Genomic DNA, 18,578 nt, shown 5'->3' with positions numbered 1-18,578 from the left:
GTGCAGTTCTTGGGCACTGCAAGTGGAATGTAAAATGGCCCATCACTGTGGAAAACATCTTGATACCTTTCCAGAAAGTTACAACAGAATTATAGCAAGACCCAGAGATTACATTCCTAGGCCTGTATCCCATTCACCTCCCAAATGAAACCAGGGATTCAAGTAAACGTCTGCCCGTGAATGCGTGGAGTGGCACCATCACTGGGTGGCATGCAGACTCAGAGTTGTGCTTTCTAGATATAAAGGACTATTGTTCAGTAGTAAAAAGGAGGTAGAGTGGTGATCCATGATACAATCTGGATGGAAGTAAAAAAACCAGTATGATAGCTAAGGAAATCCAGAGTTACACAGTGTGTGGCCTCACTTAGGTGAAATATCCAGAATAGGTAAATCCATAGAAACAGAAAGTGATCTGGTAGTTGCCAGCATTGGGTAGAGAAGGATCAGGAGCCACTGCTTAATAAGCGTTATTGTTTTCCACGGCCGGAGGCTGTGTTTCTGGAGTTGTTAGGTGTCCTGTGTCCTGGCAGCTCTAGAAAGCAAGCTCCGCCATTCATCTCCAATTAGCCTACTAAAGACACGGACACTAGTGTGCAGCACAGAAAGCAGGGTTTACTCAATTTGTCAACACTGAGAGAAACAAAGAGGTCCCGTGACTCTCTATGTCTATCCTGAAATGAGGCAAGGTTTAGATAGAAGGCAAGAGGTATGCGTCATCACAAGTAAGTGATCCCAGGCAAGGTGTGGTCCCGGCATCACTGTCTCAGCTCCGGTTTTCTCATGCTAGGTGCTCAAACAAGTTTTTAGAACTGGAAATCTCTTCTGGGAAACAAGCCCATCCTCTGGCAGACACTGAGTTTCAGCCTCCTCTCCCGCCCCCCCCCCCCCATCCACCCCTGCTTCTGCCCTATGACTCCTAAGGAAATTCTAATTCCTTGTGGGGGGAGAAATAACCTGATAAAGGGAGAGGCACAAATTTAGAATGCCTTCTCTCCCACCAGGATGGTTAAAGTAACACTATGAAGTATTAAAAGTCACTGATGACTGCCTCACTATAACCATAAGAAAACTTAATTTTATGCTATGTGAATGTCACTTCAATAAAAAGTGTCAAGGCACATGATCACAAACAAAAAGCTGAGCTTCCAGAATCTTGTCAGCTCCACTCTCATTACGTTGTCACACTTAAGACTTGACTTCTTCCAAGTAGCTGTGGTTTGTATATGGTTTGAGTGCCCAACAGAGGTTCTGGGAAGCTAGGGTCCAGTATGACCAAAGGTGTTAGAACCATTAAGATGTAGAGGCTAGCTAACATGCCAGTGGAAACAACTGATATCAGACAGTTGGTTTCCCACTCAAAAGGCGGGAATTCACAACTACTACTGGAAACCTAGCCAGCCTCCCAGGGCTAGTGGAGTCGCAGACTTTAGGAAAGAATCTATGGCAGCCACTTTGCTAGACCAATGTAATTCTCTACTACATTTTAAACCATAGCCTTATAGCCACAGATAAGTGTAGCAACCATCTTGTACCTAGGAAGCCTCTCTTTATAGCAAGGAAAGACCCTCATGGAAAAAAACACATCCTGGGGAGCCGGGCCCTGATGGCTACATCTGTATCACTGCTCTGCACCCATGGCTCAGAGAGAAGAAAGGGTGGACTGGTTGTGAGAGGCCGAACACCAGGAAGCCCGTGGTGGAACAGTCTCAGCTAGAAACAGGTGCACAAACAAGGCTGAAATAATGGCAACACCACTGGATACATAAATATGGAAGGGGAAAACTCTCACAGGATTCTACCTCTACACCAAGAACTAAAGGCAAATAATTCTTTCTGTTGGGAGAAGGAGAATTAGCCGCTTCCAGGAAACTAGCCTCTCCCAGGAATGAGGACCCTTATCGGTGGTCAGCCCTGAAACCATACACAGAAACAACAAAAATGGGCATAGCACACTGTATTTATGTGTTTGTGTGTACACACATATGTATGTGTGTGTGCACATGTAACAATAGCAAATAAAGGAAAATAGGCTATCAACTTGAGAGTAGAGGCATGGGAACAGTTGAAGGGGGGAAAATGGATAGGGGCTGGTGGTGATGAGAGAGAAAGAGAGAGAGAGAGAGAGAGAGAGAGAGAGAGAGAGAGAGAGAGAGAGAGAGAGAGAGAGAGAAGAGAGAGAGAGAGAGAGAGAGAGAGAGAGAGAGAGAGAGAGAGAGAGAGAATAGGTAGGGCCCAGTGAAAGCCATTGCCAAGGCTGCCCTTGGACCGGATCAATTAATAACCCATGTTCATTTTGTCAGCTTGACTGGATTTAGAGTGACATGGGAGCACAGCTTTGAGTATGTCAATGAGGGTGTCTCCATAAAGGCTTAACTGAAAAGGGAAAACCCATGATACATCTGGGCAGCAACATCAACAGGGTTGTAGCTCAGACTGAATAAAAGGGACCAAGCCCCTGAGCACTGATGCAATGTGACCATCTACACCACGGCCATGCCTCTACACTGTCCTCTCTATGGTAGACGGTGTTTCAAACTGTGGGACAAAACAAGCCCTTCCTCACGCTGCTTTTTTTCCCAAGTATTTTTGTCATAGTAACTTGAAAGTAAACAATCCCCACGGCCTCTCTCCGTCTCCCTGACCCATGGCTGTTTTTTCCCCCTGACCATATGGATGCTTTTCTGATGTGGGTTGTGACTGAAATAAGAGTGTGACTAAGTCTTACTTAGCTGGAGATCAATAACTCAGAGTGAGTGTAAGCATCCTACAGCTGATTGGCGAATGAGCGAGTCACCTCCTTGTCCACTCTTATTTCTGGAAGCCCTACCCAGTTGTCCTGTGTTGCTTCAACAGAAAGGAGCCTCCTGAAATTAACATACGTTATCAGCAAGTGTAGAATGACTCAAGTACTTGAGTAATATCAGTTAGAAATAGTGTGTGTGTGTGTGTGTGTGTGTGTGTGTGTGTGTGTGTGTATAAAAACCTCCAAGGGGAAGCCTTGAAGATCACAGGGACCATGGAGATTAATAAATCCAATCACAATGATTTTTCAGAGAAGCCAGTTGAGGTGAAAGCTGGGGGTGCATGGCTGTGCCAAGACTATAAACCAGACCAGGCCCAGGGCTTCTGGTTCCCAGGGCAGCTCTCATGCCAAAAAACTGGAGTGTACTCCCTCCTGGGCTTAGTCACCGGGCACTTCCCGCTTTCCCCACAGTTTCCCTGACCAGCCCCACTGCCGCTGGAGGAAATAATATGTGGCTATTTCGTAGAATGGGAGACCGTGCAACAGTGTTTAAAACAATGGGGTTCCAAGAACTTTCATCATCAAAAGGAAACATTCATCTTTCTTAATTGCTTGAATTAAAAAAAAAAAAATCCCGGGAGACAGGGTCAGATTGCTCTCTGTTTGTATATATACATATGTGTCACTATGTTTTTCTCTATATATCATGATTTAACCATTATTAGAATGTATATTGGAGGATAGCAAGGTGGCTCTGTATGCCATCCTGACAATCTGAGATCCATCCCTGAAACCCACCTGGTGGAAGAAGAGACCCAATTCCCACAGTCTGTCCTCTGACCTCCACACATGTACTGTAAAATGTGTATCCAGTACACCTGTATATATATATACACATATACAGACTAAATGAATGTTTTAGAAATAGTTGAAAAATCACCATGGATTTATAACTCTTTCTATGCATATCCAAAAGACAGAAAAACGCATCAAACTGTGACAGTCAACTTTGCTGGCTGACGGAGACATGCCCTGGGGCTAGCTGAAGGGTCTCACATCTGTCGTATTACTTGGAAGAAGTTAGGTTGGGTTATCTGCAATACAGTCTCTGACCTGATCCTGTTAGCTGAGTAAGTGGTGAGCGAGCTAGTCGGGAGTGCAGGTGGAGTGGGAGTCCCCACAGTTCAGATGAAGACAGGGGCCTGCCAGTGAAGCCCTGTTTCGCAAAGGAAGTTGGAAGCAGAAATGCAAAACTAGTCCCCAGGAAGTTAGGGAACCGTGTTCGGTCTAAACAATAGCACCTGAGCCGCTGCAGACGCTGAGATATGCAGAGCAGTATGTTTCAGGTGTAGAAGATACACCAGGGACAGTTGGTCACATCAGGCGACTTTGCTAGGGGAACAAGATGTGACAAGAGCTCCTCAATGCTTGGGAGGCCTCAGCATGAGGGTGTGGTGTATTAGGTGGTCTCAGAATCAGGGGCTTGGATCCTGGCCAGAGCATGCTCCGTGTTGCATGTACACTTACACTCCAGCAGGCAAGACAGACCGAGGGGGGCTACACATGCCCCCCCAGTGAGAGAGCCCAAGGCACCCTGCAGCTCTAGCTTATGGAAGACCTCAGTTAACTGACATTTAAGAAGCCAGAAAAAAATAGTATACTCCCATATGCCCAAACTAAACCTAGACCTAAAAGATTCAGGGCAGAACTTGAGCTTCTCACAAACTAATTCTCCCCCTTTTCAAATATAGCTTTTCTTGCAGTTTTAAGGGATAAATGAGGAATTCTACACGTATTCTTTGCAAGTGTCATTTTCACAAATCCATGGATGGAACTTCGGTGGGTCATTCTGAAAAACAGATATCTGTACTCCTTGTTAAAAGGCAAATACAGCAAAGATTTAATACAGGAAGAAAAAAATGTAATGTTTTGTATGATATGGACAAATGCAGGGGGATTTTCTAGAACATAGAGACTCTTTCAAGTCTGAGAATCTGTGTTTAAGTAAGTTCAATGTAATGAAGCATCCATACACATCCATGCTCATGCGCATTTACAAAGCTGATTTATTCCAAACCACCAAAGTGGTCTGCTGGGGAGAGCTGGGAGGCAAACATTACTTCTCTTTAAACAGGTTTCAGCATCTAAGGTAGTGCCTTGTATGTGCTCCAGAGAGTTTCTACTGCTCTGCAGGCGTTGGTTGCTTTCAGCCATATTTTGTAACTCTTAACAGCTCTCAGGAAGTGTGGCTAAGGGGCACCAGAACCTGTTCTAACTCAGCAGCCAGAACGAGTCTGGGCTGCTCCATCTTGCCCAGCAGGGTTCAGGAGGAAGCACCTTGGCAACGGTCAAGATAAGATAGAGCAATCATGACCCCCTGTGGTGACAGGTCCACTCACAAGCGCACCAGTGGGCTTCTTAAACATGCCACCAGGATGAGGGAGGCCACACCCGAGGCAATTGTGGCTTCCAGAGATTTACCACATCTCTTGTGATTTAATCCTCAACTCCAAGGGAAGGAAAATTGCATAACCTCCAAAGCACCAGTTGGTTTGTCTTTATGTGTTCTTTTCTCCTGTTTTGGTTTCTTACCTTCACTTTGGGATGCCCTCAGTGACAGCACTGCCAAGAGGAAGGCTTGATGAAGGACCCTAGAGAAATCCATTGGTCTGAGTGTCTGAAAAAGATAAGGGCAAGAAAAGGCCTTATATATCGCTTTAACTCCTGGTAGGTTTCTTGGGCCCGCTGTGGTCAGTGGTGCACCTTGCGTCTCTCATTCTTCTCCTCCCCTTGTGTCCATGTCTCTTGTCGTCTGCCTTTGGAGGAACAATTCACACTTCCCTGTCCCATGCAATGTTCCTCAGCTCATAATGAAGTACAGCTGGAAGTGCACAAGTCCGAAGCCTAGGCCTCATGGGACCTTGTGTCGGCCATGAAAACTTCCAACTACGGCTTGCTGGGGCCTGGTGACGAGAGCTGAGTCACTTTCCAGCTTGTTTGATTCATCCAAGCAAAGCTGGTAAAGCAAAAAAAAACTAAGTTAAAAATGAAAAATGATACAAAAGAAAAAGCTGATTAGAGTCTCCAAAGGGCTCTGTTTAAATTCACTTGAGGAGCTGGAGCGATGCCTCAGAGATTGGGAGGCCGCGACACCCTAGCCAAAGACCTGGCTGGGGTCCGTTTCTACCATCCACTCAGTGGCTCAAAACCATCTCTAACTCCGGGTCTGAGGATCCAACACACTGTTCTACCTCTGTGGACACCAGGCACAAACATACACAGGTACACAGACATACATACAGGCAAAATAACTACACAAGCAGTAAAATAAAGAAATTATTCAAAAATTTAGACAAATAAATTAAAAAAAAAAAAGCACCCACCCAAGCCACCTCCCCTCTTTCCTTCCCTCTCGTTGAAATTTGACCTTGGAAAAGTCAGCATATTCCAGGAAACAGTCATTTTCATGGTTCTATATAATTTTTGTTTTCCCTTTTTTTTTTTCCCTTCCTTTTTTCTGATCTGAGGTGAATTGCAAATTGCTTTGATGAGAGAACAGTCTAAGGGCAGAGAGAATAAGAATGGACGACCCCCAAAAGACCAATTCGTTCTGAGTTTAACAGCAAACCCGTTAGTCAGGGGAAGCAGCTGGCTTCACTTTACCCTTGGGACTCTGAGTCAGCAGAGATTTGCAGACCCCGCCCCTCCTCTTATTCCCCCCTTTCCCTCCTGTTCAGATTTCATCCAGAGCTAGAAATTCTGTTAGCCTGTCCATGAGCTCCCACTGCCACACTGTTTTCAAACTGGAACCACACCAGAGACAAGAATTGGGTAAAATAAATGACACTATTGTGGTCAACAGTGCCTGTGTGCTGAAACAGCGGGCAGCCTTTCCTCACATGTCCTGTCAGCATTGTTTTCTACTATTGGCAAACACATTCCATTCATAACTGGTCTCTACTTACAACTGCACGGTCTAACTGAAGGCCAGAACCAGCGGCAGCGCTAACTCAAGGAGAAGCTGTGTGCGCAGAACTGACGGAGCAAAGGAACAGGCCTCATGGGAGGTGTCTCTAAGTCCTGGGTCCACGCACTTACCAGCGTCTCCTCCCCCTCACTCTTGGAACGCAAAGGGGCTACCGTGGGAAGGAAATCGCACATCACAAGTTTGGTATGTACATCGAATGGTTTGTTTATGACAGGTCTATTTAAAATGTTCCTATCTATTACCCCCACGAAGTTAAAACCATAGGCACAGAAATACTCGGCAGAGGAAATCAGAAGTCATGGCAAGCGGAAATCAGAGGCTAAAGGTCACCAGGTAAGGCAACTGGAAAACACAAGTATGCATAAATGCCACCATGTAGGTCTCACAGGAGAGTCTTCAGGAACCATAAAGACAGAAGTGTCAGCACCAGGGCCCAGGGCAGCCTTTGAGAATCCTGGGAAAGAACGGCAGCAGGGTTTCTGATTTTTTGCCATCTACCTGAGGCTCACCACCCACCTTTTAAAAAATTCACTTTACATCCCAATCATTGTAGCCCCCACCTCCCTCTCTTCCCAGTCCCATCCTCCCTCCCTGTTCCCCCTTCCCAATTCTTCAGCCAAAGGGACCCCCCCACACACACACACCCCAGTCCACCCAGCATATCAAGTCACAGCAGGACTGAGTGTATCTTCTTCCCCTGTGGCCAGGCAAGGCTGCCCCTTCAGTGGGAAGTGATCGGGAAGCAAGCAACAGAGTCTATGTCAAAGAAAGCCACTGCTCCTCCTATTAGGGGACCCACATGAAGCCCAAGTTGCCCATTGGCTGCACCTGTGTAGGGGGCCTAGGTCAAGTCCATGATTGGTCCTTGGTTGGTGCTTCAGTCTCCATCAGCCCCCCTGGGCCAGGTTAATTGGCTCTGATGGTCTTACGTAGCTCCTGTCAACTCCGGCCCTTCTATCCTTCCCTCGACTCTTCCACAAGACTCCCTGCACTCTGCCCAATGTCATGTTTGGCTGTGAGTCTCAGCGTATTTTGATCTGCTGTTGGGTGAAGCCTCTCAGAGGACAGCTATGTCCATCTCCCTCTGCAAGCATAGCAGAGTGTTGTTAATAGTGTCAGGGCTTGGCTCTCTCCCATGGGGTGGGTGTCAGGTTGAGTCAGGCATTGGTTGGACCTTCCCTTAATCTCTGCTCCATCTTTACCCCTGTACATCTTGTAGGCAAGGGTAAATTTCAGGTCGAAGTTTATGTGAGTGGGTTGGTGTTCCCCTCTCTCCACTAGGAGTCCTTTCTACTTAGAGGGTGGCGTGTTCTGTCTCCATGACCCCTGCTACCAGGAGTCTCAGCTTGGGTCGCCCCCATATCCTCCCAAGAGCCTACCCTGTCATAGGTCTCCAACTTGTCACAGAGATGAGCCCCACCACTTTATGCACACCAGACAGGTAACAGTTGTAACCCAGCGGTCACTGTCCTCACCTGAGTTCAGTGGCTACAGTAACCTCTCTTTCTACTGTTTCACTGTCCTCACATTTGGTTCTCGTCAGACAGCCACAGTCTGACCATACAGTTGGGAAAATTCCAGAAACAACTGGTAAATGTACATATTTTTACATTTATTTATTTATCTGCTGTGCACGCATATGGTCCACAAACATAGAGGACCCCTGCATTGTTTGCAGTGACTTCACTTGACCACCACCATCAACCTGAGGACCGTGGGCAGCAGGACTAGGAGTCCTCGCTGTTGTCTGGAATCCTCCTGGCAAAACCAATAAAGTTCTTTGAAAACGGGCAGGATGGGAATTGGCAGCTGTACTATCTCAGTGGCTGTGTGGAGCCGTTCTTCAGAAACCTCAGAGGCTGACAAAGTGTGGAGAAACAGACATCACTTGCTTGCAAACCCTGGGGCATGGCCTTATCAACATAACAGAGCCTTCTCTGGTTACCTTGCTTCTGGATGGGACCATGAGGAGGGCGAGAGCCCGGAGGATTCAAGAATGAGGAGGAGGAAGATGTGGCTGAGGGGAGAAGATGGCCAGGGAAGGAAGCCTGGGCTCGAGACAGGGTTTGTGGAGAGCAGAATAGAAGGAGTGGGCGTAAAACTTGAATAACTTGGGCTGCCATAGCGAAGCGCTGGAAAGCATCGGAGGGCTACTGGGTTGATGCACACAGAACAGAGGCCAGAGACGTGGAAAGAAACTGGAGGGGCAGGAGTGGAGGGAGAGATGGAGTCAGAGTCAACAGTCCAGGTGAAAGTAGAGGGCAGGGTAAGCCTGACTTTACAGCGCTCTCAAGGATGAGGGCTTTGGTGCGGGGTTGGGGGTGGGGTTGGCGGTGGAGGTGGCGAGTACCTTCCTATGGAGCAGAAATTTCCCACTGCTCAGGGCACACAGCCTCAAATTCTCCCAGCAGGCTTAGAAGCTCCATGGCTCTCAGCCAGCAGCAGTCTACTACCGATTTCCAGGGGAAGAAAAAGGAAGGCAGAGGGGTGGGCGTGTCTGCACCACTGAGTCCTCCCCAGCTCTGTTCGTTCTGCCTCTTATCATTGTGGAAGGGACCTGCGCCGCTAGAGAGGTCTGAGTCACTGCACACCACAGTCCCAGGACATGGCTGCTGCCCAGGGAACATCTGGGAAATGAAGACAAAGGGACACCGGTTCTCTTTCACTCTCTCTTCTTTGCTTTCGACTTATTTTAATGAAAACACCAATTAGTTCTTTTTTTGTTTTGTTTTGTTTTTTTTCACCAACTATTACCCAGTTCATAACCTTTGGCACACACGCGGTTGGGGAGCTGGAGAGAAAAGCGACTACTCATTTTGTAATTTACGCTCTCCTCCTCCTCCATCTCTCTTGCCTCTCCAAGTCTTTCCTCATCGCAGGGCTCTGTCCTGTGCAAATCTCGCTTGCTTCACTGTCTTCATTGTCATACCTGCTCTTTAAACCTTATCTGCGAAGTCTTATTCTCACTGCGCATGCTCTGCTTCCGCCTGAATGCTACCCTTGTAGTGAGACGCACGTAGTCGGCCTTTCCTTACCAGAAGTTCTTGCTTAGCCATGACTAAAATATTTATTCCTGGGAAGTTTCTCTACCACTGATAATCCTCATGAGACACAGCAAGTCATTTGCTTCCCCAAACCTGGGTGTGTTGCCAAATTCTTAAAAACTGGCTGGGTGACCCACTGCTATCATATGCAAAAAAGACATTTCAAAGAAGGGAGTTGTTTCTCTCTCTCTCTCTCTCTCTCTCTCTCTCTCTCTCTCTCTCTCTCTCTCTCTCTCTCTCTCTCTCTCTCCCCGTGTGTGTGTGTATAAGAATGTTGCTTTTAGAACTGAGCAGTCTCCAAGAGAGGTTATATGGTAGACCACACGTCTTAACAAATTTCTAAAAATTGAAATCATAGCAAAAACCATTTCCAACCTCAACGAGGAAAAACTAGAAATCAATAAAATTTCTGTGTTGCAGTGCAGAGCAGCTTACGTTAGGAGGCAGTTCTTCATTTTCTCCTTTTCTAAGAGCACTGAAGGGTTGGGAGCCCCTTTGGAGTGTTCCCACTATTTCTCAATAAAACTGACTCCCCACAATTTCCCTCCATTTCCCTTCTCAGGCACCACCACCAGGACAAATGCCCCCGAAGGTTCCAGCACTTCTTCCCCATCCCACTTTGCATCTATCCAGTGGACAACATCTGGCCACCAAGTTCATGAATCGAATCTTGACATAAGGAATTGAATTAGATCCCATACAACTGATTTTATCTGAAAACAACGATCAGTTGAACATTTCTGGGCCGTGTGGTCCCAGCTTCAGTTAAAGTTTAGTCTCTAAGTGGTAGGTGAAGCCACAAGAAGAAATGCAAAACCCAAATCCAAGTGATATTCTTGATCAAAAGAGATGCCGGAATTTGGTATATGCTAAAGGTGCTATCGGAGTCAGCTGTGAAGAGCTACACTGTTCCCGTATGTGATACTGGAGCAATAACCTGGGCATCGCAGGAAAGGGCCAGCTGATATGTGCTGGGCAGTGATAGGAGACCACTAGGGCCAAGCACCACTCTGTAGTTAGTTGCTGTATGGGCATGATATAGTTATTTATTTTGCCTCTTCTGTAAATGAGACTAACAGAGCCTATCTCAGTGCATAGATGGAACAGGGGAACTAATTGGGGTCAAGAGAGGGCTCACATAGTAAATCCAGTTACCATTATTGCTACTGCTCTGTTCCTTCCAGCAAAGAACATTCCAGACAGACACAAACCCTGACCACAAACACATGTCTACCATTTGATGCTAACAGGAAATATATGGCAAAGACTTATCATTCCCAATATATAAAATCTGCTAAAATAAGATTTAAAAAAAAACAGCTTTAGAAAAACACTATGTAATTCAAGAGAAAGAAGAAAATGCACATACTAAAAAAAGAAAGAAAGAAAAAGAAATTAAGAAAGATTATTATGAATTAGTAAAAGTCAATTTAAAACAGTTATGTGGTGCCTGCCTGCTATGCCAGCACTTGGGAGGCAGAGGCAGGAGGACCACTGTGAGTGCCAGGCTGCCTGATCTACATAAGGAGTTCCATGACAGCCACGGCTATGCAGTGAGACATTGTCTCAAAACAGTTACAAGTAACAAACCAAAGCCATAATTGTACATGTAAACGTCTCCACAGGATCAGGTTGTCAGAAATAAAAGTATTCTCAACACCGCTCGCCCTTGCCAGTAAGCCTTCATGAGAAAATCATCACCAATCATTAGGAATCAAAGAAGAAACCGTACAGAAGTGTATTTGACTGTATCTGTTAAGTTTCAGTGTGCATTTTATCTGATTCAGAACTAATTACAAGCCTATTGTTAGGATTTTACCCTACAGATAATATAAATATATCCAATGCCCATGCAAAGGAACCAGAAAATTTAATTACTATGCATTCCCACAAAGGGAAAATACACAGTATTTGAGTAGAATAAAGTCGACATATGTGTTGACACGAAGGACAGTTGCAAAGTACTTACTGGAAAAGTGACCTTTTGCAATGGTGTGCGCACAGGAGCATCTCTGCAGGAAAAGCGGGCCACCTGTGCCACAGGGCTGCTCAGAGCTCCTTCCTAAAGGACCTGACAAGAGGACAAGGATTGACAGTATCCTCCTAGTCACACCAGCACAGAATGAAACTAAGCCTCGCCCCTGAGATGGGCTCCTCTGATAAGCAACTTCAACAGCTCTTCCCTGCTCTAGCCAAAGCTTTCTGGGAAGTACACCATGGTGGGAAATGCTCCTTTACACGTTTCCGTTTACTGTCTGCACAGGTGTCAGGCGCACATTGGTCTGACAGCCCTGTCACCATTCTGCCCTGTCATACACACACACACACACACACACACACACACACACACACTCTGTATACTCTTTACCACCTTTTAGTCTTCTAACTAAACAATCCAAAGTATCCTGAGAGAAACACCTATCTACTCACACTTACAAATATAAGCCTTGGACAGAAGGAAGAAGGCACGGAGATGAAGAAAATTATAAACATCTTTTTTTGAGTCACATGGTCCTGAAACATAAAGCATTATTTAAAGCGTGTGTGCCTACATGTTTGCACACGCGTGTGTTCATACTTGCAAAAGCAGTGAGAATTCTACTGTTTTTATATTTGCACGATACACTCCAGGAGAACTGACTGGTTAACATTGTTTTCTGATTCTATTTTAAACCACAGCAACTGAGCAGATCTGAAAGGGGTTAACAATTTTTAGGACCTGGATAAGCCTGGGAGAGTGTCATTTGTTATGTTTAACAAATGTGAGTTACTAGACCCTCAGCGCAGATACTAAATAATACATTCCAGTTGCAACAAGTAACCAGCGTCCTGAGTGGAAAAAGGTGTTGCCATCCTTCTGTCCAATAGATGCTAATAGAGGCATATGTGAAGCTAAATTAATCCAAACAATTTTAATATAGTTCTTTAGCATGTAATACGTGTGTGTGTGTGTGTGTGTGTGTGTGTGTGTGTGTGTGTGTGTGTGTTCATGGTTACATATATGAATGAGGAGGCCGGTGGCTAACCTTAGGTGTTGCTCCTTAACATCTGTCCACCTCTTTGTTTTGAGACAGGGTCTCTTCTTAGAACCAGAGGATTTAGACTGAGATGGGTCACCAGTGAGTCTCAGGGATCTGTCTGTTTTCACTTCTGCAGTTCTGGAATTAAAAGCCTTTGCCAGCCTGCTGAGGTTTCCCCCCTTTGTTTGGTCTATATCACATGGGTATTGAGGATGAAACTCAGACACTCACTCTCTCTTAGCGGGCATTTTATTGGCTGAGCTATGTCGTCAGCACTTACCATGTGAGAGTCAAGGAAAACAACGTATACCTCGTGTCAATCACGCATATTACACCGAGGAAGTGTGATGACTCACAGTGTAAGTGTAAACTGCACGGAAAGACTATATGCTCCACAGCATGGACTGAAGATGGACAACAGCTGACAGCTTGTTAGAAACCATGGAAACCACGTGATTGCTTGTTAGGAGTGAAAAATCCAAATATGCAAGTTAGCCACATCCTCGGATGCTTGTGCAGCACATGGATGTTTGGGGGTTCGGTATTACATCCAACAGTCTTTACATACCTGTGTTTCCCACTATCATCGAGGCGCTCAGAACAGCCCAAAGTAGGGTGTTCAGCAAAATGCGACATGAGCACAGGCGGTGCGTACTGGGACCTTGTGAAGTGAGTCACAGTGGAGGTTGACATTCCCAAAGCCCGGTGAAGGCGTCTGTTACAATCGCCAGAGGCGGATGGGGATGGGAAGGGTAGCTAGGATAGGTCAAGGTAACTTGCCCTGGGACACAGCCAACCTGACCGGGTGAGTCACTCACAAAACACTAACCCCTTCCTGTACACCGCTGTCTCCTTTGTGTTTGGGATTCATATTAAAATGGGCAGTGAGGAAGACGCCATTGTTGATAACTGCAAACTCGGCTAAAAACTCTGGCAGAAGTTTATTAAACTAGACAAGTTAGGAACTTTACAAGAAAAGTAAAAATGTGGGCGGAGCATTGCTAAAATTTGTTTAGAAAAAAAGTATAAACACACATTTTAATCTAAAAACACACTGTTAAAGCCGCATCATTTAACGACATGGTGTTGACGCAAAAGAGGCCCAAAGATCACTGGAAAGAACCGGGCCAGAACAGGCCCAGTATGAAGAGGAACTGATTTTGTGATGAAAACCAAATTTAATCTTTTTTTTTTTTTTTTTTTTTTTTTGTCTTTGCGAGACAGGGTTTCTCTGTGTAGCCTTGGCTGTCCTGGACTCTCTTTGTAGACCAGGCCAGCCTCGAACTCACAGCGATCCGCCTGCCTCTGCCTCCCGAGTGCTGGGATTAAAGGCGTGCGCCACCCAAATTTAATCTTGTGTGACTGTATATGCCTGTAATCCCAGCACTTAGGAGGGCTAGAGAGCCGAGTTGAAGACTAGTGTGGGTTATGTACTGAGCTGAGGTTCAAATTACAGACCATTAAACAAATTAATGGACCAACCAACTAAAAGTTTAGGAAAAAATTTAATTGCATCTTTACCTTCACTTTATTTTTCTTAGAAATGTGATGTGTGATGTTATGATATAAAAACCAAAGTAGTAAAAATATTAGCAAAAATAAGACAACTTAACTTATTGTTAATGCCCAGCTGGTGCTCTGGAGAGGGTCCAGGGTAGATTCTCTCTGGGGTTGGATTGCGGATGCCCTTCTTGTTCACTTTATCTCTTGGGTGGCCAGAGCTGATGGCTCAGGCAACCGATCAGGACTGAAAGAAGAAAAAGGAAGGAAAGGGAAAAAGAGCCCAAGGTTTCTTCTCTAGGGACTGGCTGTACTACGGCTGAGGAGAACTTAAACTGACCACCTTTTTTCCTATGGCTGAGGCTGTAAAAGCGGCTTCTGGCTAGAAACTGCACGGGGTCGTAAAAGGAGGCTCTTTGATCTGTAGATAGGCCTCTTTACGGAGATCTCCAATAAGTTGGTGTAAACGTAGGCTTATTAGCTGTAGAAGGCTGATGCCCCTGAGTCTGCTAACTTATTTGCGAATCTATAGAGAAATAAGAAGTAAGAGAGAGAGATAGAAAATAAACCACTCACACACATACGTTCAAGAGAAGAGGATCAGGAGAAAAGGTGGATGAAGTCAGGCATCTTAACTTCAACTGAAGTTAAGCAGCTCAATCTTTCCTCCTCTCTTCTCCCCAAGTTTCTCCTCAATTTTCTCCTTTTTTCTGCTTCACTTTCTCCTTTGTTCTCCTGCTCACGTTTATTGTAGCCCATACTTATACTTCTGAGAACAGGGAATTACCTCATAGTCAAAAGAGTACAATTAATCACAAAAACAGATGAATCCTAAAATACAACAGGTTACATGTTTTAAATCTAAACATTTCTTATCTATGTATCCATTACATAAATTCATGGTGAGTTCAGAATGACGAAGGTTGGCAGGGTCTAAGGTTAACAGGGTCTGAAACTTACAAGAGTATACAACTTATCAGTTAGGACGGACCTGACTATACATTATCCAGCTATCTCTTAGTTCATTATGAGCTCAGGACAATAATTTTGTCTGTCTTTCATTCTAAGAAACAGAGTAAATTCAGACATCTCTAGGTAACTTCACTCCACATAGGTTCACATGGAGTTTAAACAAATTTGGCTATATTTATGGTCAAGTACCAGGATTCGTGGTGCCATCTGCGGTGGAGGCTTATCTGAAGCCACAAATCTGCTGGTAGGCTATCCTAAGTGAGGCATCTGGAGGTCCACAAAGGTATTTATTGCAGCCATAAACTAACTTTAACTTTTAAAACTATTTGAGTTAAATCAGGAATTCTATAATCAGGGATTAATTCATCTGGATAACAAAAAGTACATCTTCAATAAGATCCTCTAGGAAGTTTCCTTAATCAGAGCTGGTCAGTACCCAGAAAATAACAATTCACACCAATGCCAAATGTATTTATTTTTGGTTTCTCGAGACAGGGTTTCTCTGTGTAATCTTGGCTATCCTAGACTCCCTTTGTAGACCGGCTGGTCATGAATATAGTCCTGGCTGTCCTGGACTCACTTTGTAGACCAAGCTGGCCTTGCCTTAGACTCACAGTGATTCACCTGCCTCTGCCTCCCTGGGTGCTGGGATTAAAGGCATGCGCCACCATGCCCAGCTCTAATGCCAGATTTCAGAGAGATGCAGCAGTGCACAATTGACAGGGTAGTCAGAGGTTGAAAGCAATTCTGGGGTACATCACGATACAGACCTTGCAAATATCGGATCACCTCCAGAGATCTCTCATGCCTCCCGGACTTTCCCAAATCAATGGCTCCTGACAGCCTGTCAGAGGCTGGAAGCAGTTTCGGGGTACATCGCGGTATAAGACCTTGCAAACACCAGATCACCTCCTAGACAGCCTAGTGAGTCCCCTCAACAGGGCGGCTCTTGGCAACTTATAAATGACTAAAATTTTCCCAAATTAGGCAAAGCCCAGAAATCATGAAATTGTGCTGATGGAACAAGTTCTTAAAGTTTCTGTGCAGCGTAGGAAAGCAACATCAAAGGCATATGAGTGAGACAGTGGGGTATTTAGACAGAGGAATGCTGTCAGTATCAAACACGCAGAGATGGCTAATAGCTGCTACAATGGGGCTTTTTAAAGTGTTACACTAAGTGAAACAGTCACAAAGACACAAATACCATGTGATTCCACTCATAGGAGGGGCCTTCATCAGGCCAGTTAAAAAGACAGGAAGTGGACCAGCTGATGCAGAGACTGGGAGAGGGCAACTGGTGATGATTGGCTCTGCAAAGTGGAAAGAGGCCCAGAGACACACGCTGGGGATTCGTGCGCACATGCCACGGCACCACGCTTGCTATGTAACATGGTCACGATGGTAGCTGCTGTGACAATGTGTCCCATCCCACAGTGTAAGTAAATGAGAAAGGGCAGCATTATGGTAGAAGTGGCTGTATTGTCTGTTGCACACAGAGTTTCAGGATTTGAGGCAGGACAGAGTCTCTACAATGCATAAAAATAAGAAAAAGCCTAGGCTAGAGAGAAAGCTCAGTGACTGAAGGGGCCTAGGGCATACATTGTGAAAGGAGGGTGCCAATTCCCCAAAGTTTTCCTTTGATCGTCACCTGCCCACTGTAGCATGAACAACCTGCCCGGCCCCAATGTCAATAAGTAAATGCAATCAAAGAAAATTTAAAGAATAAGAAAAATAAAACTCAGTATAAGAATGACTAAAGGTATGAGCTCACCATCACAGAACACAAGTGATTTGTACATATATAGAGATGTTAAATTGTAGTAGTAGTCAGCAAAATGCGAATTAAAATGCTATGCAAGTTTGAATACACACACACATATTTGTGTGCATCAATTGTGGTGAGGAGTGTCAGAATCTCATACATCGACTTGAACACTTATCTATGAAGTAGAGGGTGTGATAAGCCCTTTGCCCTCAGAACCGCTCTCCTGAGATTCTATGCCACATTTAAGTGCAAAGACCAATACATTATCTTCCCTGAGGCACTGTTGCTAATTCTAAATAATTTCTCAAAGCACAACAGCCAGCAATAAGAGAAAGGGTAAATAAATTCTATTTCTGCCTTAAGTTAACAGGAAACCCTTGACAAAAGATCTACGCACAGATATGGAAAAAGCTCTCCACCTTGGCTTATGAAGGAAGGAAGTTGTACACTACAGATAGGAAATGGACATATTTAAACATACTTCAAAACCTTGTGTGTATATGTGTGTTCTGATAGTGGTCATTATCATAGGTTATGACTTAAAAGTGATGTTAGGGTGTCAAGTTGCTAAGTGGTAAACTCACTCACGGCAGTTAATCAGCATTGCCAACTTGAGCGAATCCGGAATCCCTGAGGAGATGCACTTCTGGGTGTGTCTGTTCGGGGAGTTACACGAAGCAGTAACTAATGAAGGACGACCCACCCTTAACGTGGGTAATACTATCCCAAGGGATGGTGTCCCACACGGAATTGAAATGGGTGGGTGGGTGGGTGGAAAGCTGACAGAGCAACAGCACTCACCTCTCTCTCCTTCCTAATTGCCAACAGGAGTTGACCAGCTGCCTCGTGGTGGACTATACCCTCTCAAACCACTGGCCAAAACAACCTTTCTTTTCTTGAGTTGCTTCTTGTTCAGTATTCATCACAACGAAGAGAAAAATAACACACCATACTGCATGTTTGCTCTAGACTGTTGCCAAAGGATTGAGGACAAAAGACTACATTTCATTGCATCCACTTCCCGACTGTTAGAATAACAACAGCTGCTTATTGTTATTATCAAGTCAAACGTAAGGTGAAGTAAGTAAAACCTGGGGAAGCAGGAGATAAACTGTGGAGGGAAGGAAGGAAGACATGAAGCTAGGATCACCACGAGAAAGAAACCCTCAGGCAGGGTTAAGTACTTTTGCTTCCGGGCGGGTTTTCTCGAGAAAGATACTAATACGCGGTGTGTTTTGTTTCCCCGTGTCACACGGTGTGCTGTTTGCTTTGCTCCCCAGCCCCCCCCCCCTTCACCTCTCTAAGAAAAGTTTCCTGTCCAGAGAAGAGGGCCAAAACCTACTGTTCCCATAAAGGCGCGGGAGGATACACAGCGTGATTTCCTTTCAGAGGCAGCAAACATTCAGGCCGGTTCCCACAGGGAGAGCACAGACCTTCGCCTCGTCAAAGGCTGTACTGACAGTCACCCTTTCAGAACTACAGCACGGTTCCTAACTGGGTTCATTTCTCAGCGCAAAGGAGTAGGAAACATCAGTGCCCATGGACT

At 45.2% G+C, this 18,578-nt stretch overlaps 1 protein-coding gene across 3 annotated transcripts in view; it reads right to left on the bottom strand.

Annotated features, from left to right (window-relative positions):
- Positions 1-18,578, bottom strand: part of OSMR (oncostatin M receptor) — a 60,951-nt gene that overhangs the window by 38,671 nt on the left and 3,702 nt on the right. For 2 of the 3 annotated variants that reach the window (XM_084782194.1, XM_084782193.1), the window contains exon 2: positions 5,336-5,420. In XM_084782194.1, coding sequence (XP_084638320.1) covers positions 5,336-5,408 — 73 coding nt within the window. In that variant the 5' untranslated portion in view covers positions 5,409-5,420. Of the gene's footprint in view, positions 1-5,335; positions 5,421-5,506; positions 5,760-18,578 lie in introns of all 3 variants that reach the window. The other variant, XM_084782192.1, reaches the window with a different exon arrangement.

Source organism: Acomys minous (genome assembly GCF_964271855.1).
Source record: "Acomys minous genome assembly, chromosome: 5".
NCBI classification, from domain to species: Eukaryota; Metazoa; Chordata; class Mammalia; order Rodentia; family Muridae; genus Acomys; species Acomys minous.
Note: the sequence above shows the minus strand (reverse complement) of the source record. Positions and strands in the feature narration are given on the sequence as shown.